This window comes from Squalius cephalus (assembly GCF_949319135.1).
Source record: "Squalius cephalus genome assembly, chromosome: 3".
NCBI lineage: Eukaryota > Metazoa > Chordata > Actinopteri > Cypriniformes > Leuciscidae > Squalius > Squalius cephalus.
Window position 1 is genome coordinate 2,185,175 of NC_137124.1, and position 22,936 is coordinate 2,208,110.

Genomic DNA, 22,936 nt, shown 5'->3' on the forward strand with positions numbered 1-22,936 from the left:
GCATGAATTATTAATTATTGCGTATGATCTTATTGTAATGTTGGCGTTCGTATTGTAATCCGCTGTCTGGGTGATTGGCAGAACCGCTGATAGAGGGCCGTCTGAGCATTAACCACAGCAGTGCTGGAGTCTCTATCTCAGGCCCTCTAGCGCCGCCTGCTGTGCAAAGCTGCACTCGCGTTTGTGCTAATAATGTTAAGGGCTAGAAACAAACTTTTTTCCTCTGATTTGGCTCCAGACACTCCGATTGCACCCTATTATTATTATTCATGAAAACTGAACCCGATCATCTTCAGTTATGGAATTCAAGTTTGTTCTCAAATAATAATGTACGAGTGAATTCGATGAAGAGCGCGCTGAAATGAACTTGAGGCTATATCTCTGCAACGCTTCTGCGTATTCTGATCAAACTTGGTGTGTGTTATGACAACCATGACCTGAGGCTGTCTGCACAGTTTCGGCGCAGCGCCACCTAGTGGTCAGGAGATATGAAAATAGCTCTTTTTGCGTATAACTGCTGAACGGTTTGGCCATAAATCACGAAACGGGTCTCTTTAGATTCGGAGAAACATGCCGAGTTGAACGATACCCAATTTCCCCATATCAGCCATTTTGGGTGTTGGACATTTTTGGCGTCGACCATTTTTAATTTTGGCGTAAAATGGTGTGTTTTACTAACGCATTTGTGTATCGTTACGAAACTTGGTATGTGTCTTCAACACAATGTCCTGAAGGCACTCAAAGAGCATCCTGTGGTCAGAAGAAATGAAATAATGAATGTGTCTTTAATGCTCAGTGTTGCAGGAGTTATCGTGACTTCTCTGTGCTCGACCCAGTAATGGCGGCTCGGAGCTGTAATATATATTTAATTGTAATTATCTTTCATTGATGTGTGTGTGTGTGTGTGTCGGCAGGTTTTTCCTGATGTGTTACCTGTTCGTGAACCTGGCCTGCGCTCTGCAGACGCTGCTCAGAACGCCCAACTGGAGACCGCGGTTCTCATACTACCACTGGTGCGACACACACACACACACACACACACACACACACACACACACACACACACACACACACACACACACACACACACACACACACACACACACATACACATACACATACACACACACACACACACTCACACTCTCTCTCACACACACACACACACACACGTCATCATACACACACTCCGCAGGCATCTGCTGATGTCATTTCCTGTCGCCCTCAGGACGTTGTCGTTTCTAGGGATGGTGATCTGTCTGGCTCTCATGTTCATATCGTCATGGTACTACGCTATCGTCGCCATGGTGATAGCCGGAATGATCTACAAATACATCGAGTACCACGGGTACGTGAGTGTGTGTGTGTGAGAGTGCGTGAGTGCGTGGTTGTGATTGTGTCTGAGTGTGAGTGTGTTTAGGAGTGTGATTGTGTGTGTGATTGTGCTTGTGTGTGTGTGTGTGTGTGTGTGAGAGAGAGAGAGAGAGTGTGTGTGTGTGTGATTGTGTCTGTGTGTGTGTGTGTGTGTGTGTGTGTCTGTCTGTGTGTGTCTGTCTGTGTGTGTCTGTGTGTGTGTGTGTGTGTGTGTGTGTGTGAGAGAGAGAGAGTGTGTGTGTGTGTGTGTGTGTGATTGTGTCTGTGTGTGTGTGTGTGTGTGTGATTGTGAGTCTGTGTGATTGTGATTGTGTGTTTGTGTGTGTGTGTCTGTCTGTCTGTGTGTGTCTGTCTGTCTGTGTGTGTGTGTGTGTGAGTGTGTGTGATTGTGTGAGTGTGTGTGATTGTGTGAGTGTGTGTGATTGTGTGAGTCTGTGTGATTGTGTGTGTCTGTCTGTGTGTGTCTGTCTGTGTGTGTGTGTGTGTGTGTGAGTGTGTGTGATTGTGTGAGTGTGTGTGTGTGTGTGTGTGTGTGTGTGTGTCTGTGCGTTCACACCGCCGCCGACTTGAGCTGCAAAGAAGCTCTGGCCGCCCAGTCAAAGACGCTTGTCAAAAAGTACGGGGACGCTTTGGCCGCTCTGACGTAGCAGCATTCTGTGTTCGATCATGGGAGAAGAGAAGTGTCACACCATGAAATGTAAACAGAAAAAACAAGCAATGCATTCGGCAATTTAGGATATTGCGCAAGATTTGTCAACACAGAAAACATTTCATCCCTGGAGAGTTTTTTTTTCGACACTATCGTATCAATTGATTTTGATTAATATGCACGAGGGAGAGAGAGAGCAAGAGTCTTGCATTCAAGACAGCGCTCGGGTGAGTGCGCGCGCGGCCGGGGCTCTCTCTCTCCGCTCGTTCTTATGCCTTGTCCAGCTGACAGGACTTTAAAACACATGCAAATGATACACTTTCACTTTATGACAGGGATGGGCAACTTCGGTCCTGGAGGGCCACTGTCCTACAGAGTTTAGCTCCAACCCTAATCAAACACACCTGAACAAGCTGATCAAGGTCCTCAGGATTACTAGAAAATTACAGGCAGGTGATTTTTTCAGGGTTGGAGCTAAACTCTGTAGGACAGTGGCCCTCCAGGACCGAAGTTGCCCATCCCTGGTCTATGATGGTTAAACTCTGCAATTAATAATTTTTTCTCGGAACTAATGTTTTGGTAGGAACGAAAGTTTACATCGTATGTTTCTCCGGAATCAACCAGCGCGAAGGACGTCTATATTCCGATTGGTTGCTGGCGTTTTGCCGCTGAACCGCGTCATAGCTCATTACCATAAAGTTGAGCCCAAAACGCGACGCCGAGGAATTTGACGCTCCTTGCATCTGAGAGAAGCTTCCATTGAAAATGAATGACTTCCGGTAGCTTTGGAAGCTCAAGTCGGCGGGGGTGTGAACGTACAGTGTGTGTGTGTGTGTGAGTGAGTGTGTCTGTGTGTGTCTGTCTGTCTGTGTGTGTGTGTGTGTGTGTCTGTGTGTGTGTGTCTGTCTGTGTGTGTGTGTGTGTGTGTGTCTGTCTGTGTGTGTGTGTGTCTGTCTGTGTGTGTCTGTCTGTCTGTGTGTGTGTGTGTGTGTGTGTGTGTGTGTGTGTGTGTGTGTGTCTGTCTGTGTGTGTGTGTGTGTGTGTGTGTGTGTGTCTGTCTGTGTGTGTGTGTGTTAGAGCCCGACCGATATATCGGCGGGCCGATATTATCGGCCGATATTCGGCATCTTCCTAACTATCGGTATCGGCATTTATAACGGCCGATAAATTAATATTTAAAAAAATGCAGCGTGCAGTGATTTATGTAAGGATGGCGCTGTCAATAAAGCACCTAAAAGCTGTTACAAAGAACTGGCAAAAGTGGCAAAAAAATAACAGCGCGTCCGGTGTAGACACAGTGTTAAAGCACAGTGTTAAAGCTCATTCTGCTACGTTACAACATCAAGCAATATTCCAATAATTTATGTAATTATAACACTTTATATAGGGCCATTTTGCATTAAAAGTAGCCAGATGGAGACGCGACACGTTCAGAATTAATACACTTTTAGTAAACTACAGAACAGCGCGAGCGGGAAGCGGCGCACCTCACGCCGGCAGAGAACGCGTCCGAGAACGGACACTGTTAGTGATATAAAACACACACACACAGGTCTGTTAAATTAAGCAATACTTTTAAGGTAGTCTAATATTTTTCTGACTAACAAAATTACTGACACAGTAAATGGTAGATTTAAATAAAGAAAAACGAAATTTAAACAAAGAAAAACAAAATATAAAGAAAGAAATTAAACGAAATTTAAATAAAGAAAAACGAAATTTAAATAAAGAAATTAAACGAAGTTTAAATAAAGAAATTAAACGAAATTTAAATAAAGAAATTAAACGAAATTTAAATAAAGAAATTAAACGAAATTTAAATAAAGAAATTAAACGAAATTTAAATAAAGAAAAACGGAATTTAAATAAAGAAAAACGAAATTTAAATAAAGAAATTAAACGAAATTTAAATAAAGAAAAACAAAATTTAAATAAAGAAAAACGGAATTTAAATAAAGAAAAAGAAATTTAAATAAAGGAAAAAACGAAATTTAAATAAAGAAAAACAAAATTAAGTTAAATTCAAAAACGAGATTAATTTAGATTGATAATAACGGGTAAAAAGGCTAATACATTTTAGTTTCTATTATTCTATTTTCCACAATGTCAAAGCAACACAGCTTAATCCAAAACACAAACTCAGACATGCACTTCCTCCATACAAACTCCGCTGTTCTGCTGTTTCTTGCATGCATGCGTTTTCCGCGTGGCTCGAGCCACGCCTGAGAGATGCGTGTCTCACACAGGCAGTGTGCAAACTCCAACCTGTTAACATGGGAGCCGAAATAAAAACGGCCATGCCACGCAGCCAGTGTGTCGCCGGCTTTATTCAAGCGCGAATGAGAACGTTTCGCGGGGGATCCCAGATGTAAAAAAGCAAAAAAAACAACAACAAATATTCGAATGTCAAATTTTCAAATCGAATACCAACCCACCGAACGAATATTCGAATATTTGGGTCCAGCCCTAGTTTCACGTTTAGTACATTTTGCTTACTACTTATTTAAAATAGTATAAAACTACTGTACATATGTAATTATAAACGTTTTCATTATGATATTATTAATTTTACTTTACTAAAAAGATCTGAGCTCTTCCTCCACTGGTAGATATTAGAGAAATTAAGATTAAAAATAGAAGAGTATTTAGAATATAATATAATATAAAATGCAATGCAAACTAGTTTGGTTACAGCTCAAATTCTCATTCTATCATTCACCCTGCCTCCATTACATATCTTTGTCACACAAGTGTTTAATCACCACTTTTGAGTGATCATTGCAAAACGTTTATATATTTATTCTGTTTATACTGTGTATTCTATATTTAGTACCCATCAAAAGTTTGTACACACCAATTGTAAAGTGTGTCCAAACTTACTGTACTATAATACACATAAATAATATTGCTACTGTATTATAATATACACATAAATAATATCGGCCGATATATCGGTATCTGGCTTTTTTTTATTGGTATCGGCATCGGCGCCCAAAAATCCATATCGGTCGGGCTCTAGTGTGTGTGTGTGTGTGTGTCTGTCTGTGTGTGATTGTGTGTGTCTGTCTGTGTGTCTGTGTCTGTGTGTGTGTGTGTGTGTGTGTGTGTGTGTGTGTGCGTGTGTGAAACCGCAGGGAGTCTGAGATCTCCTCTGCTTGACAACAGCCAGTTTATAAGAACTAATAAAGTTTGGGAAAATGATTTGTTAATCGCAGTAAAATCTCTGACTATGTTCCCAAACCTAGATAACTGATGTGTTCACTGACCTCTAGCATCATGATGTGTGTGTGTGTGTGTGTGTGTGTGTGTGTGTTCAGAGCAGAGAAGGAGTGGGGCGACGGCATCAGAGGTCTGTCTCTCAGCGCGGCTCGCTTCGCTCTGCTCCGGCTCGAGGAAGGACCGCCACACACCAAGAACTGGAGGTACACACACACACACACACACACACACACACACACACACACACACTCACACACACACACACACACACACACAGATACATTTTGTTGGATATTTCAACCCATAAAGCCACAGTAGGACCGCTGAGCAACAGGTAGCGGTGCTTCATTACTGAATGAATCTGCGTTTTGAACAAATGAGGTTAAAGAATGATTCAGTGACTCGTACAGACAGAGCCGTGTGGAATGCAGCGTAATGGCGGATGCTATATCATAAATCTGCGTTTTAATGGTGGGAAATGAGACGTCCTGAACATGTTTCCCTCATGATGTGTGTGTTTGCGCCTCTGGCTCAGGCCGCAGCTGCTGGTGTTGCTGAAGCTCGACGAAGACGCTCACGTCAAATCTCCACGTCTGCTGACGTTCGCGTCTCAGCTGAAAGCAGGGAAAGGCCTGACCATCGTGGGAACCGTCATCCCGGGGAACTTCCTGCAGACCTACGGCGAGGCTCTGGCGGCGGAGCAGGTTTGTTCACGCTAATCACAGTCTGGCACGGGAACAAATGTGGACCAATCTTACAGAGCACCTATAGTGCTTTTGCCCATGTTCCTGAACTCCTGAAACGCCTCCACTGTAGTCTTGAGTTTCTCCCGGGAACGAACACGTCACAATATTCCTCATTATAATAATTAATGCGCAGAATGAAGGGGCGGGGCCTGGTTGAGTTAATTAGTAGTGTGTTAAACTGGCGGTTATGGAAAGGGGCGGGACATTTCCCAAACACACTCGAAGCGCTCGACCAATCACAACACACTGCTCCAGCCGACCAATCAGAGCACAGTGTGCTTTAAGAAGGAGGGGCTTCATAGAGACAGGAAGTAAACAGAGCGTTACTGACAGACTGGGAAGAGAGGAGCCGCAACAATGGAGAATATGAGGAGAATAATCAACATTCAAGCAGGAAAACCTGTTCTAGTAGAGCCGGAAACACAAGACTTATCTTTATCTTGTGTTTTGGGTGGTTGTGTGACCCAAATTATTTGACATTAAATTAGTACATTGTTGAAATTAATACATACATGTATATGTACATTTCTGAAATGCATAACTCAGACAGTCTCCTCTGATAACAGATCACTGTAAACTGTAACGTGGACTCGTGCTCTTTCTGTGAAGCTGCTTGGAAATGATGTGTGTTGTGAAACTACACAAGTAAACGTGAGTTGAGTTCCAGGAGTCACTCTTCCTGAAGCGTCTCTCTGTTCCTCTCAGACTCTCCGGCATCTGATGGAGAAGGAGCGCGTCAAGGGGTTCGTCCACTGCATCGTGGCCCAGAAGCCCCGCGAGGGCATCAGTCACATGATCCAGTCCAGCGGGTTGGGTGGCATGAGGCACAACACTGTGGTCATGGGCTGGCCGCTCGCCTGGAGGCAGAGCGAAGACCCGCAGAGCTGGAAGACCTTCATCAGTGAGTGTCTTCCCATCACACCCGCACACGCCTCGGGGATTTACATTTAATCATCTAATCATTTAATCATTAGCAGACGCTTTTATCCAAAGTGACTTACAAATGAGGAGAGCGATAGAAGCAGCGAAACTAACAGTAGGACAACTCTGTGCCAGTGCTATGACCCTTCCCAGTTCAGTCTAACGCAGTACATGTACTTTTATTATATTTTATAGATGGATAGATATAGAATAGAAAAGAAGAGAAGGTGTTAGTATTAAAGGATTAGTTCACTTTTAAAAAAAACTTTTGCTGATAATTTACTCACCCCCATGTCATCCAAGATGTCCATGTCTTTCTTTCTTCAGTCGAAAAGAAATGAAGGTTTTTGATGAAAACATTCCAGGATTTTTCTCCATATAATGGACTCCAATGGGCCCCAAATGGTTCTCGGTCCAAATGACAGTTTCAGAGCAGCTTCAAAGGGCTTTAAACGACACCAGACGATGAATAAGGGTCTTGTCTAGCGAAACGATCGGTCATTTCAAAAATAAATAAAAAAGTTTAAGTTTTATAAGCACAACTGTTCTGTGATGCGCGTTCGTGACGTCATGTAATACGCAATTACGTTGAAAAGGTCACGCTTGACGTAGGCGGAAGTACCGAGTCAGTGTTTACAAATGTGCGGAAGGAGGACCATATACACATATGCAAATGTCTTTGTGTCAGTTTATCGTTTAAAATGCCCATTTCCTGTGCGTATCCTGGGTGTTTTAATATTAAAAAGCCTAAAAGAAAATTTCAAGCGTGACCTTTTCAACGTAATTGCGTATGACGTCACGAACGCGCATCACAGAACAGTTGTGCTTATAAAACTTAAACTTTTTTATTTATTTTTTAAATGACCGATCGTTTCGCTAGACAAGACCCTTATTCATCGTCTGGTATCGTTTCGCTAGATAAGACCCTTATTCATCGCCTGGTATCGTTTCGCTAGATAAGACCCTTATTCATCGTCTGGTGTCGTTTCGCTAGATAAGACCCTTATTCATCGTCTGGTATCGTTTCGCTAGATAAGACCCTTATTCATCGTCTGGTATCGTTTCGCTAGACAAGACCCTTATTCATCGTCTGGTGTCGTTTCGCTAGATAAGACCCTTATTCATCGTCTGGTGTCGTTTCGCTAGACAAGACCCTTATTCATCGTCTGGTGTCGTTTCGCTAGACAAGACCCTTATTCATCGTCTGGTATCGTTTCGCTAGACAAGACCCTTATTCATCGTCTGGTATCGTTTCGCTAGATAAGACCCTTATTCATCGTCTGGTATCGTTTCGCTAGATAAGACCCTTATTCATCGTCTGGTATCGTTTCGCTAGACAAGACCCTTATTCATCGTCTGGTATCGTTTCGCTAGACAAGACCCTTATTCATCGTCTGGTATCGTTTCGCTAGACAAGACCCTTATTCATCGTCTGGTATCGTTTCGCTAGATAAGACCCTTATTCATCGTCTGGTATCGTTTCGCTAGACAAGACCCTTATTCATCGTCTGGTATCGTTTCGCTAGACAAGACCCTTATTCATCGTCTGGTATCGTTTCGCTAGACAAGACCCTTATTCATCGTCTGGTATCGTTTCGCTAGATAAGACCCTTATTCATCGTCTGGTATCGTTTCGCTAGATAAGACCCTTATTCATCGTCTGGTGTCGTTTCGCTAGACAAGACCCTTATTCATCGTCTGGTATCGTTTCGCTAGACAAGACCCTTATTCATCGTCTGGTGTCGTTTCGCTAGATAAGACCCTTATTCATCGTCTGGTGTCGTTTCGCTAGACAAGACCCTTATTCATCGTCTGGTATCGTTTCGCTAGATAAGACCCTTATTCATCGTCTGGTGTCGTTTCGCTAGATAAGACCCTTATTCATCGTCTGGTATCGTTTCGCTAGACAAGACCCTTATTCATCGTCTGGTATCGTTTCGCTAGACAAGACCCTTATTCATCGTCTGGTGTCGTTTCGCTAGATAAGACCCTTATTCATCGTCTGGTGTCGTTTCGCTAGACAAGACCCTTATTCATCGTCTGGTATCGTTTCGCTAGATAAGACCCTTATTCATCGTCTGGTATCGTTTCGCTAGACAAGACCCTTATTCATCGTCTGGTATCGTTTCGCTAGACAAGACCCTTATTCATCGTCTGGTGTCGTTTCGCTAGACAAGACCCTTATTCATCGTCTGGTGTCGTTTCGCTAGACAAGACCCTTATTCATCGTCTGGTATCGTTTCGCTAGACAAGACCCTTATTCATCGTCTGGTATCGTTTCGCTAGATAAGACCCTTATTCATCGTCTGGTATCGTTTCGCTAGACAAGACCCTTATTCATCGTCTGGTATCGTTTCGCTAGACAAGACCCTTATTCATCGTCTGGTATCGTTTCGCTAGATAAGACCCTTATTCATCGTCTGGTGTCGTTTCGCTAGACAAGACCCTTATTCATCGTCTGGTGTCGTTTCGCTAGACAAGACCCTTATTCATCGTCTGGTGTCGTTTCGCTAGATAAGACCCTTATTCATCGTCTGGTGTCGTTTCGCTAGATAAGACCCTTATTCATCGTCTGGTGTCGTTTCGCTAGACAAGACCCTTATTCATCGTCTGGTGTCGTTTCGCTAGACAAGACCCTTATTCATCGTCTGGTGTCGTTTCGCTAGATAAGACCCTTATTCATCGTCTGGTGTCGTTTCGCTAGACAAGACCCTTATTCATCGTCTGGTGTCGTTTCGCTAGACAAGACCCTTATTCATCGTCTGGTGTCGTTTCGCTAGACAAGACCCTTATTCATCGTCTGGTGTCGTTTCGCTAGATAAGACCCTTATTCATCGTCTGGTGTCGTTTAAAGCCCTTTGAAGCTGCTCTGACACTGTCATTTGGACCTTGAACCGTTTGGGGCCCATTGGAGTCCATTATATGGAGAAAAATCCTGGAATGTTTTCATCAAAAATCTTAATTTCTTTTCGACTGAAGAAAGAAAGACATGGACATCTTGGATGACATGGGGGTGAGTAAATTATCAGCAAAAGTTTTTTTAAAGTGAACTAATCCTTTAATGGATCAAGCGTTGCCGGAAAATAGATGCGTCTTCAGACGTTTCTTGCCACGTGAGGTACTTTGTGTTGTACGTTGCCATGACGTTCACGCGCACGAAACTGTAACAATGTATTTTACAAGGTAACATGATGTAACCTTGCTCTTGAAATGTGTCCCACATTAAAGGGTTCGTTCACCCAAAAATGAAAATTCTGTCAGTAATTACTCTCCCTCATGTTGTTCCAACCCCGTAAGACCTTCGTTCATCTGCGGAACACAAATTAAGATATTTCTGATTAAATCTGATAGCTTGATCACTTCTCCATAGGCTTCTAAGGGACCAAAACTTGCTGGCCCAGAAAAGTTATTAAAGAGATCGTTAATATAGTCCAAGTGACTCCAGTGGTTCAATCTTAAGTTTATCAAGCGACGAGAATACTTTTTGAGCGCAAAAACAAACAAAAATAACGACTTTATTCCACTATTAATTTCCTTCTCTCTGGGCCTCGAGTGAGTTCATGTAGTGTTTTAGCGCAGCGCGTCTGTGTTGTACATCACACGCATCACACACATGATCAGCGTCGGCTAATAGTGAGCCTACGTGGTGACGTGCAACACAGACGCGCTGCGCTAAAACACTACATGAACTCACTCGAGGCCCAGAGAGAAGGAAATTAATAGTGGAATAAAGTTTTCTAAAAGTATTCTCGACCAATCAGAGCAGAGCAGCTCATAGAGAGGCTGGGCTTAGAGAGACTGGGTCTTTATGGAAGCGCTTCAGACACTGTGTTTTGTGAGGGCGTTCTCTCAGTCTCTCGCCCGTCTCTCCTGGTCTAGACACAGTGTTTTGTGAGGGCGTTCTCTCAGTCTCTCGCCCGTCTCTCCTGGTCTAGACACGGTGCGCGTCACCACGACGGCTCATCTGGCTCTACTGGTGCCCAAGAACATCTCTCTGTTCCCGAGCAACAGCGAGCCGTGCACCGAGGGCTTCATCGACGTGTGGTGGATCGTGCATGACGGAGGGATGCTGATGCTTCTGCCATTCCTGCTCAGACAACACAAGGTGTGTGTGTGTGTATTTCTATAAATATCCTGTTTTACAATACCAATGCCTAAACATCTTTATTCTTTATTCATCTTTAGTCCTGAAGTGTCACTAGTGTCTCCCCTTACCTCCAGATAAAACACTGTCAACATAATCCAGTTCTCATGGACACGATGAAGCGATAAATAATTCTGTATTATACAATGTTAAGGCCAGACTAGTAATGTGTTGAGGTCAGTTTGTAGAGAAAGACTACACACCTGCACACATATATATGCAAACGCGCATTCCTATAGACTGAACACGTAATGCGCATGTGCACCTTCAACCTTTATAGCACATTTAATAGCAATGTTGTTGCCCAAAGTGCTTCACAGGTATAATTAAAACATACATGTATAAAAACATTTACCAAGCCATGACTACACACTCTCAGACACACACTCTCACACAACTGCATGGTGAGAATAAACTCAATAAAAATAAGTTATCACTTCAGTAAACAGAAACCCTTAACTAAAAGCTAAATGAAGAACTTCCCTTTGAGTTAAGTGGATTTGGGCAGATTTGTGTTCCAGTTTAATCATAAACTCACTTCAGTTTGGTCAGTTTGACAGAAAACAAGACTTCATAGTCATGTGATGTTGTATGTGGAGTAAATGCCGATGTGTGTGTCAGGTGTGGCGTAAGTGCTCCATGCGCATCTTCACCGTGGCTCAGATGGAGGACAACTCCATCCAGATGAAGAAGGACCTGGCCACGTTCCTGTACCACCTGCGCATCGACGCCTACGTGGAGGTCGTGGAGATGGTGAGCGCTCCTGCTACACACTCACAGCTTCACACGCAACACACTCTGGGAACAGGCGGGCGGATGATTATTTTTGGCTGTGGATTCGGGAGACGTTGGAGCTCATCCGTTTCATCCGCTCATCCATTTGTGAAGAAAATGTATTTACTTTTGAATGTGTAGCAGAAAAGTAGGCAAGCTTTGGGACATACTCCTTCATCATCTTTATCGGACGGATCTGTTGCGTGCATCCTGTCACGTAAACTGCCCTGTCAATCATCTTGTCACAGTTAAAATCCTCTATTAAATCTAATTTAATTTCCTACCGTTTCGGAGAGAAATGTAGTCGCACGTTCATCAGTGGGTCTTTCATGGAGACTGTCCTCATGTGTTTGCAATTTGAATATAATAATGCATTTAAAAGTTGAACGGATGTCGCTCAAATGCCTCTGGGCGAACTTCAAGCATTATTAAAGACAAGTAAACACTCAGTAATTAAACAAGAACAAACAGAGACAACTGAACAAAGATACGATTGAAATAAACAGTGTTTTAAGATTTTCAGGTATTCAGGTTCAGAAACAAATTAAATGTAAAATAACACTTTATAAATAAAATATACATTACAAATATAGTTACAAAAGTTGTTCAGTGAAGAACGAGTGAATTTTCTCTGTCTTGTGCAGTTTGATAAGTGTTATTATAGAGCATTATTACATGGCTCGGTTGAATTCTGATGTAGAATGTGGTCTGTTATTTCTTGATAACACACCGTTGCCATGATAAACAGAGCGTTGCCATGATAACCAGAGCGTTGCCATGATAACCAGAGCGTTGCCATGATAAACAGAGCGTTGCCATGATAAACAGAGCGTTGCCATGATAACCAGAGCGTTGCCATGATAACCAGAGCGTTGCCATGATAACCAGAGCGTTGCCATGATAAACAGAGCGTTGCCATGATAAACAGAGCGTTGCCATGATAAACAGAGCGTTGCCATGATAAACAGACCGTTGCCATGATAAACAGAGCGTTGCCATGATAAACACACCGTTGCCATGATAAACAGAGCGTTGCCATGATAAACAGAGCGTTGCTATGGACGCAGGATTCTAACCGTAGAGACGGAACGGACTATTTCCTTTAGCGGAAGCAATACAATCGTTTTAAATCAATATTTTGTGTCAAATTATTGATGTATTTTTATCCCGATCAGCCTGTCGGGGGGGTATTCGCTATAACACCCGCCTCGCTCTACATTATCCCTTACAGAATATTAGTGTTATTATAGAGGCTGCTGTCACTTTAAGAGCTGCACAGACCCAATATACTGAAGGGTTTAAAGTCATATTGAAATGCTCACAAAGCAATCGAGAAGAGGAATTGAAATTTTAATTTTATATCAAGTATCCGATTGCAGAATTGGAATCAATTTTCGATTCCCAACCTTTAGTGTCTTTATACACTTTATTATCGCACCAATAAAATCCAAGTTCGTATGTATTAAAGTCTCCCTCTAGTCAATAATTTTATCCCTTAAACTCATATTTGATCACCAAAATTACATTTTTAAATGTTTTTCCTTGAAAAAAATATCTCTGCCTTTATAATATTTTGACTGTAACTCGACACCCTTGCCTCATTTAGTATGCCCCGCCTCCACTCACTCACTCAGCTCAGAGATCCACTGGTTGACGATCACACGTTGATCTGATTGGTTACAAGGTAGTTTGTGATGTCAGAAACACCAGCGATTTCAAAGCGTGTTTTTGAGACTGTCTTTGGTTCACTGCAGTTTTAAGGAGGAAATACTCAGCAATGCTGTCGACTTATGAACTTACACATGCTTTGTCTTAAAGCAGATTAAAAACACCACATAGACACATAAACAACATTAAACGCTGGATTTACACCTTTTTAATATATTAGTACATAAACCAATTTCAAAACATGTACATATTGTATAAAACCAGTTTTGTAGCATCATATAATCTGATTTATGAGATTGTGTGAGTTAAAGGTCAAAGGTCGTTGTGTGTCTTTCAGCACGACAGTGACATCAGCGCGTACACGTACGAGAGGACTCTGATGATGGAGCAGAGATCGCAGATGCTTCGGCAGATGCGTCTCTCCAAGTCGGACCGAGAGAGAGAGGTGAGCGAAGAGAGCGTGTGTGTGTGTGTGTGTGTGTGTGTGTGTGTGTGTGTTCATATGAAATGCTCACTTCATCTGCTCATGTGACCTTTCACCTGGACTCGATCTGAAGAGAGTTCGCTGGAGCTTTGATGACGTGAGTTCAAGCTTTCGTTCAGCTGTAGTGAGCTTCAGACGTGTGTGTGAAGGCTAGAGGAAGAGTGTGTGTTCGTGTGTAGTCAGGGTGTGCGATATATATATCGCGATTGCTTTTTAACAATGTGTGATCTGACATTATCGAGTATGTCATGCACTTCTCTAAAACACACCCGCAGAGCGCACACACACACTGCGCATCGAGCGTTGCATAATTTACTCTATTAAAATGCATTTATAATGCCCTCAATATTTAAGATAAAGGGCAAAAATACATCTCTCTCTCTTTTATATTTATATCATTTAATGTGGTTAAGAGTGCCGTTTTTCTCCAGATGTCAGCACGATTGCAGGTGTGATTTGTTGATTTTATACAACAGGTCAATAAAAAAGAAGTTAATATTAAGTGACTTACATTTTAGACACAATATTGTCAATTTCTCCATCGAAAACAGTCTGAAATATACGCGTCGAGTATAAACCTAGCTTTACTGTGACTAGTTGAATGATTCAATGACTCACTCATTAAGACATTGAAATGCTTGGTTCCTGAATGAATCGGCTTTTATTAATATAGCGCCAGATCCGTCGCATGCACACTTCAGAAGTAGTACGTGATCCGCTGCTTCTTTCCTGATGAATACTGTGAATTCACACATAATTAATTTGCCTGAGCTGCAGGAAACAGTCTGTGTAAATGCATTAAAGCTGTACGATATTGCCCATGATTTGACACAAAATATGATGAATACATTTAGGTTAAATACCTGTAGGAATACAATAGGTTAAAAATGTCTTTATAACGGTACAAATACCCATAAAATTACCATTAAAAAAATCTAATTATCGTTATCGATGAAATATCGAGAAATATCAATATTTTTTTGTCAGTATCGCACACCCGTAGTGTGTCTAGTGTTTTGTCTGCTTGTAGGTTTCACTGTCCCTCGACCCCTAGAAAGACAGCAGTAGACACGGAACCCTAGAAAGACAGCAGTAGACAGAACCCTAGAAAGACAGCAGTAGACACGGAACCCTAGAAAGACAGCAGTAGACAGAACCCTAGAAAGACAGCAGACACGGAACCCTAGAAAGACAGCAGTAGACACGGAACCCTAGAAAGACAGCAGTAGACACGGAACCCTAGAAAGACAGCAGTAGACACGGAACCCTAGAAAGACAGCAGTAGACACGGAACCCTAGAAAGACAGCAGTAGACAGAACCCTAGAAAGACAGCAGTAGACAGAACCCTGGAAAGACAGCAGTAGACACGGAACCCTAGAAAGACAGCAGTAGACACGGAACCCTAGAAAGACAGCAGTAGACACAGAACCCTAGAAAGACAGCAGTAGACAGAACCCACAGAACCCTAGAAAGACAGCAGTAGACAGAACCCTAGAAAGACAGCAGTAGACAGAACCCTAGAAAGACAGCAGTAGACAGAACCCTAGAAAGACAGCAGTAGACACGGAACCCTAGAAAGACAGCAGTAGACACGGAACCCTAGAAAGACAGCAGTAGACAGAACCCACGGAACCCTAGAAAGACAGCAGTAGACACGGAACCCTAGAAAGACAGCAGTAGACAGATCCCTAGAAAGACAGCAGTACACACGGAACCCTAGAAAGACAGCAGTAGACACGGAACCCTAGAAAGACAGCAGTAGACAGAACCCTAGAAAGACAGCAGTAGACACGGAACCCTAGAAAGACAGCAGTAGACACGGAACCCTAGAAAGACAGCAGTAGACAGAACCCTAGAAAGACAGCAGTAGACACGGAACCCTAGAAAGACAGCAGTAGACAGAACCCTAGAAAGACAGCAGTAGACACGGAACCCTAGAAAGACAGCAGTAGACAGAACCCTAGAAAGACAGCAGTAGACAGAACCCTAGAAAGACAGCAGTAGACACGGAACCCTAGAAAGACAGCAGTAGACACGGAACCCTAGAAAGACAGAGTAGACACGGAACCCTAGAAAGACAGCAGTAGAAAGACAGCAGTAGACACGGAACCCTAGAAAGACAGCAGTAGACGGAACCCTAGAAAGACAGGAGTAGACTCGGAACCCTAGAAAGACAGCAGTAGACGGAACCCTAGAAAGACAGCAGTAGACAGAACCCTAGAAAGACAGCAGTAGACACGGAACCCTAGAAAGACAGCAGTAGACAGAACCCTAGAAAGACAGCAGTAGACACGGAACCCTAGAAAGACAGAGTAGACACGGAACCCTAGAAAGACAGCAGTAGAAAGACAGCAGTAGACACAGAACCCTAGAAAGACAGCAGTAGACGGAACCCTAGAAAGACAGCAGTAGACGGAACCCTAGAAAGACAGGAGTAGACACGGAACCCTAGAAAGACATCAGTAGACACGGAACCCTATAAAGACAGCAGTTGACAGAACCCTAGAAAGACAGTATAGATACGGAACCCTAGAAAGACAGAGTAGACACGGCACCCTAGAAAGACAGCAGTAGAAAGACAGCAGTAGACACAGAACCCTAGAAAGACAGAGTAGACACGGAACCCTAGAAAGACAGCAGTAGACACGGAACCCTAGAAAGACAGCAGTAGACACTGAACCCTAGAAAGACAGCAATAGACACGGAACCCTAGAAAGACAGCAGTAGACAGAACCTTAGAAAGACAGCAGTAGACAGAACCCTAGAAAGACAGCAGTAGACAGCAGTAGACGGAACCCTAGAAAGACAGCAGTAGACACGGAACCCTAGAAAGACAGCAGACACGGAACCCTAGAAAGACAGAGTAGACACGGAACCCTAGAAAGACAGCAGTAGAAAGACAGCAGTAGACACGGAACCCTAGAAAGACAGCAGTAGACACGGAACCCTAGAAAGACAGCAGTAGACACGGAACCCTAGAAAGACAGCAATAGACACGGAACCCTAGAAAGACAGCAATAGACAGAACCCTAGAAAGACAGCAGTAGACAGAACCCTAGAAAGACAGCAGTAGACAGAACCCTAGAAAGACAGCAGTAGACGGAACCCTAGAAAGACAGCAGACACGGAACCCTAGAAAGACAGCAGTAGACGGAACCCTAGAAAGACAGCAGTAGACAGAACCCTAGAAAGACAGCAGTAGACATGGAACCCTAGAAAGACAGCAGTAGACACGGAACCCTAGAAAGACAGAGTAGACACAGAACCCTAGAAAGATAGCAGTAGACAGAACCCTAGAAAGACAGCAGTAGACACGGAACCCTAGAAAGACAGCAGTAGACACGGAACCCTAGAAAGACAGAGTAGACACGGAACCCTAGAAAGACAGCAATAGACACGGAACCCTAGAAAGACAGCAGTAGACGGAACCCTAGAAAGACAGCAATAGACACAGAACCCTAGAAAGACAGCAGTAGACACGGAACCTTAGAAAGACAGAGTAGACACGGAACCCTAGAAAGACAGCAGTAGACACAGATCCCTAGAAAGACAGCAATAGACAGAACCCTAGAAAGACAGCAGTAGACACGGAACCCTAGAAAGACAGCAGTAGACACGGAAACCTAGAAAGACAGAGTAGACACGGAACCCTAGAAAGACAGCAGTAGAAAGACAGCAGTAGACACAGAACCCTAGAAAGACAGCAGTAGACACGGAACCCTAGAAAGACAGCAATAGACACGGAACCCTAGAAAGACAGCAGTAGAAAGACAGCAGTAGACACAGAACCCTAGAAAGACAGCAGTAGACACGGAACCCTAGAAAGACAGCAGTAGACACGGAACCCTAGAAAGACAGCAGTAGACACGGAACCCTAGAAAGACAGCAGTAGACACAGAACCCTAGAAAGACAGCAGTAGACACGGAACCCTAGAAAGACAGCAGTAGACACAGAACCCTAGAAAGACAGCAGTAGACATGGAACCCTAGAAAGACAGAGTAGACACGGAACCCTAGAAAGACAGCAGTAGAAAGACAGCAGTAGACACAGAACCCTAGAAAGACAGCAGTAGACACGGAACCCTAGAAAGACAGCAATAGACACGGAACCCTAGAAAGACAGCAGTAGACACAGAACCCTAAAAAGACAGCAGTAGACACGGAACCCTAGAAAGACAGCAGTAGACACGGAACCCTAGAAAGACAGCAGTAGACACGGAACCCTAGAAAGACAGCAGTAGACACAGAACCCTAGAAAGACAGCAATAGACACGGAACCCTAGAAAGACAGCAATAGACAGAACCCTAGAAAGACAGCAGTAGACACAGAACTCTAGAAAGACAGCAGTAGACACAGAACTCTAGAAAGACAGCAGTAGACACGGAACCCTAGAAAGACAGCAGACACGGAACCCTAGAAAGACAGCAGTAGACACGGAACCCTAGAAAGACAGCAATAGACAGAACCCTAGAAAGACAGCAGTAGACACGGAACCCTAGAAAGACAGCAGTAGACACGGAACCCTAGAAAGACAGCAGTAGACACGGAACCCTAGAAAGACAGCAGTAGACACGGAACCCTAGAAAGACAGCAATAGACAGAACCCTAGAAAGACAGCAGTAGACACGGAACCCTAGAAAGACAGCAGTAGACACAGAACCCTAGAAAGACAGCAGTAGTTTTCACAGTTGTGTATCAGTATATCGGACCAGTGCAGCTCTTAAAGTGACAGCAGCCTAATACTCCCATGGCATTCACAGAGTGTTTGAAGTGTGAGTGTGTTCTGAAGCGTGTGTGTGTGTGTGTGTGTGTGTGTGTCAGGCCCAGCTGGTGAAGGACAGGAACTCAATGCTGCGTCTGACGAGCATCGGCTCTGACGAGGACGACGACACGGACGGGCCGGAGAAGAGCTCGGACCACCGGCGGGTCCACATGACCTGGACCAAAGACCGCGCCCTGCAGCTGCTCAGCAACACACACACACACACACACACGGCCTCGTGCTGCAGCACACCGGAGGGCTTCAGGGACATGCTGAACATACGCCCGTGAGACGCTCACACACACACACACACACACACACACACACACTCGCTCAGGGTCTCAGACTGATACAGTGGTGCTGGAAAACTTTCTGTTTTTTATGCTGCAAATAATACTATGATTAAATACGCTGAAAAATACCAAATATATATAGATATTGTTTATATTGCACCTCTTTAAATTACTGTTAATATGCTTTATGCTGTAATTTTAATGTTTCTTGTTAAAGTATTTTATTAAAATATTTATTTTAATTTTATTACTTTTATATCAAATATTTAAATTATAAATATATTATATTTAATAAAAAAGTATTTTTTTTATTTTTTTATTTAAATATTTATTTTAATTTTATTACTATTATATCAGTATATTTATAATGATTACAATAATTATTACAATTATAAATAATTACAAATAATAGTATGTTTTAATTATATAATGTTTTAATAATTACTGTTAAAATTCTGTTAAAAATTCTGTCTAAAATTATGCTGTTATTTTAATGTTTATTATAATATTTATATTGTTAAACTTACAAATAATATTATAATTGTTATTTACAAGTATATTTTAATATTATTTATGTTCATAAAATGTCTATGATACAATTATATTATTTGCAGTTGCAGTAATAAATATTGTACTTATTATAATTATAATATATTATTTACATTTACATTTATTCATTTAGATTAGCGGATACTTTTATCCAAAGCGACTTGCAAACAATTAATCATAATTATAATAGTAAACATATATGTGTGTGCGTGTAGTATAGAATTCAATATATTTTTATATATTTATTACATTTAAATATTTATGATTTAACTTTATATTAGCATATTTCTAATAATAATAATAATAATAATTTTTATTATTAAAATGGCAAATATGTTATAATTATATATATTATAATGTAATATATTATAATATATGGATAAATATAATAATTTTCAATATATTTTTATATATTTAATAAATTATTTAATATTTCATTTTATAATATCATATTTATACTAATAATTATTGTTATTAAAATTGCAATGTTATTATATATATATATATATAAATATGTATTTTATGAATTATTATAATTTATTAATAAATATTATAATTATAATAATAATATTTGCATTTATTCCTTTGGCACACTTTTGTCCAAAGTAACTCACAAATGATATTTCTTAAATATAATAGTAAAATAGAAAAAATAAAAAATAGTAACAATTATAAATATATTATATTTAATAAAACATATTTGTATTTATTTATTTCAATATTTTTGTTTAATTGGATTGATATTGTATCAAATATTATTTGAATTAATTTAGATTTTTATTATTTTAATTTTATTCCTACTATATAAGCATATTTACGATAATTAAAAATAATATTGTTTTATTATATCATGTTATAATAATATAATATTTGAATATTTCCGGCAGAGATCAGTCTAATGTTCGGCGGATGCACACGGCTGTGAAACTCAACGAGGTGATCGTCAACAAGTCCCATGATGCTCGGCTGGTGCTGCTCAACATGCCCGGGCCGCCCAGGAACACGGACGGGGACGAGAACTGTATCCTTTATGTCCTCTATAATATAACAACTACTGTATACATGTATAATATCTGTGCTCAGTCGTGGCTCTATAATATAACAACTACTGTATACATGTACAGTATCTGTGCTCAGTCGTGGGTGGCATACAGTGTTTAAAAATGGCATTAAAAATCAATAGTTTTGACCCATGCAGTGTATAGTTGGCACAGATACACCCGTGCGACTCGAGACGGTTCTGTGGTCCAGGGTCACATGCACAACTGACTAACATTAGCAGCTAGCACATTAGCAGCTAGCACATTAGCAGCTAGCACATTAGCAGCTAGCTAACACCAACTCGCTCTGCGCTGCTCTGGCTCCACCCCAGAGTGACTCCCGTTCTCCTGACGCTCCTTGACTCCGCTCCCTCAGACATGGAGTTCCTGGAGGTGTTGACGGAGGGACTGGAGCGAGTCCTGCTGGTGCGCGGAGGAGGAAGTGAGGTCATCACCATCTACTCCTGAGAGCCAATCACACGGCGGCGAGAGGGATGCGTATGTCTGAGTCTGCTCGATCTCTGCCAGCCGCGTGTCTCGCCTGCGCCGTCTTAATAATAATGATAACAATAATAATAATAATAATAATCATGATCATTCGACTTTAGTTTCTGCGCCGCCACAACCGTGTGACGACATGCAGCAATATCTGTGCGCACATGTGATGTCATCGAACCAGGTGCATGTGACGGACCAATCGCGCGACTGACTCAGGGCCGAAGCGTTTGATACTGGACCTAGTGTGTGTGTGTGTGTGTGTGTGTGATGAAGCACAAGAAGAGCTCGTCTCCAGAGCGTGACGCCTCACAGCGGCGGAGCGGACGCTACTAGCGACGACTGACTGAAGCGTGCCGTACACTGAGAGTCTGACTCGTTCTGCTGTTCGAGAACGAACACGCGGAGGATAGAGAGTAGATGTGGACAGGATGGGGTTTGGCTGATCTACACTGGGAGACTGTCTGTGGAACGCCAAACCTGACATCATCATAAATACACATTTACACACTTCAAACTTCTGATGTGTTTTACTCGTTACTCGAGTTCAGTCTAGACATAAATAAATAAACGTGGAAATAAATAAAGGAAAAAAATAAAATTTTTACGTAAATACGGAAATAAAAGTTTTTTTTTTTTTTACATTTTTTCTAATATTTCATTTTTTTTAAACATTTCTTTGTTTATTTATGTAATTGTTGTTATGTCAGGTTTGGCGTCCCATAACGGTCACGTGACCCTGCTCGGCTCGCGTTCGTCCCGCATGGAAACCCGAATCGCTGTGGTAGAAACTGGAGATCATCGTAGCAATACTGGCGGATCCGGGCGTTCATCCCTGCAGTGATCCTGCTCCTGTCCCGCTTTATTTGTGGAGCTTTATGCATTTTTATTTTTGAACTTTTTATCATGAGTTGCTCATATGTCTGTGCGCAGGGATTGTGAATCTCTTTGTCATGTTTCATCATCTCAAGTGTTGTCTGCTATTTTTCTCACGGTAAATAATAATAAAACGAGTTATACGTCTCTTTTAAAAGTGCAAACGCTGTGTTTGTCTTGTTTCTGACTCCTTTATTCAGATGGACAAATGAGGCGTATTCGCAACAGTGGAGATTTAGATTCTCATACTAATGTTTCTGATAAATATGGAATAAATGATTCCTATATTAATCTTACAAATATGATTCCCTCTACCGTGTTGTTGTTAGTGAAATATCTGACACAATATTTAATAATTTGAGTTTAAATATCCCTCATTCTTTATTAACGGGGTCAGTGTTATGGAGAACAAATGTACAAATAAATGAGTTTTTTTTTAATGGCTAGTAACAATTAAATAATTGGTCAAATTTTTTTTAATTTAAATTAAATGTTTTTACTATATTTTAGTCCGATAATACTTTTTTATTTAATATTTTGTATTTTCAGGGGTTGTTTATGGTACTAAATTACCATTACCATTACCACTACCACTACAGTAATTAATTTAATAATTATGCCGTAGTTATTGTTATGAAAAATGGACTCAATATTTACGTTACATTTACCTCAGCAAAGACATTTAATGTGACTAGAAAAAAAAATACATTTTAATATTTATAAACTATAATAAAATTAGTGTTTTACTAAATACGTGTACTATATTGCATATTCATTATTATTTTTGCTTATAACATTAAAATATTACAGCGTTATTATAATAAATGTAAATATTTCTGTCATTAAGCTCAGTTTTCCACTGATGTTTCTGACAGGACTTTGTCTGTATGATGGGTAAATACTCACAAAGCAAGATATCTTAAATTTACACCGAACTGTA

At 41.5% G+C, this 22,936-nt stretch overlaps 1 protein-coding gene across 3 annotated transcripts in view; it reads left to right on the forward strand.

Moving 5' to 3' along the window:
- slc12a6 (solute carrier family 12 member 6) overlaps positions 1–22,157 on the forward strand; it is a 44,292-nt gene extending 22,135 nt beyond the window's left edge. The window contains exons 15-26 of one of the 3 annotated variants that reach the window (XR_013820475.1): positions 915–1,013; positions 1,229–1,348; positions 5,341–5,445; positions 5,778–5,946; positions 6,694–6,889; positions 10,845–11,014; positions 11,675–11,806; positions 13,833–13,940; positions 18,803–19,029; positions 20,473–20,606; positions 21,002–21,410; positions 21,444–21,503. Coding sequence is in view for 2 of the 3 variants with exons in the window: in XM_079865906.1 (XP_079722032.1) it covers positions 915–1,013; positions 1,229–1,348; positions 5,341–5,445; positions 5,778–5,946; positions 6,694–6,889; positions 10,845–11,014; positions 11,675–11,806; positions 13,833–13,940; positions 18,803–19,029; positions 20,473–20,606; positions 21,002–21,093 (1,552 nt within the window). In the remaining variant the exon portion in view is untranslated. Of the gene's footprint in view, positions 1–914; positions 1,014–1,228; positions 1,349–5,340; positions 5,446–5,777; positions 5,947–6,693; positions 6,890–10,844; positions 11,015–11,674; positions 11,807–13,832; positions 13,941–18,802; positions 19,030–20,472; positions 20,607–21,001 lie in introns of all 3 variants that reach the window. The other 2 variants (XM_079865906.1, XM_079865905.1) reach the window with 2 other exon arrangements.
- The last annotated feature ends 779 nt before the right edge of the window (positions 22,158–22,936 follow it).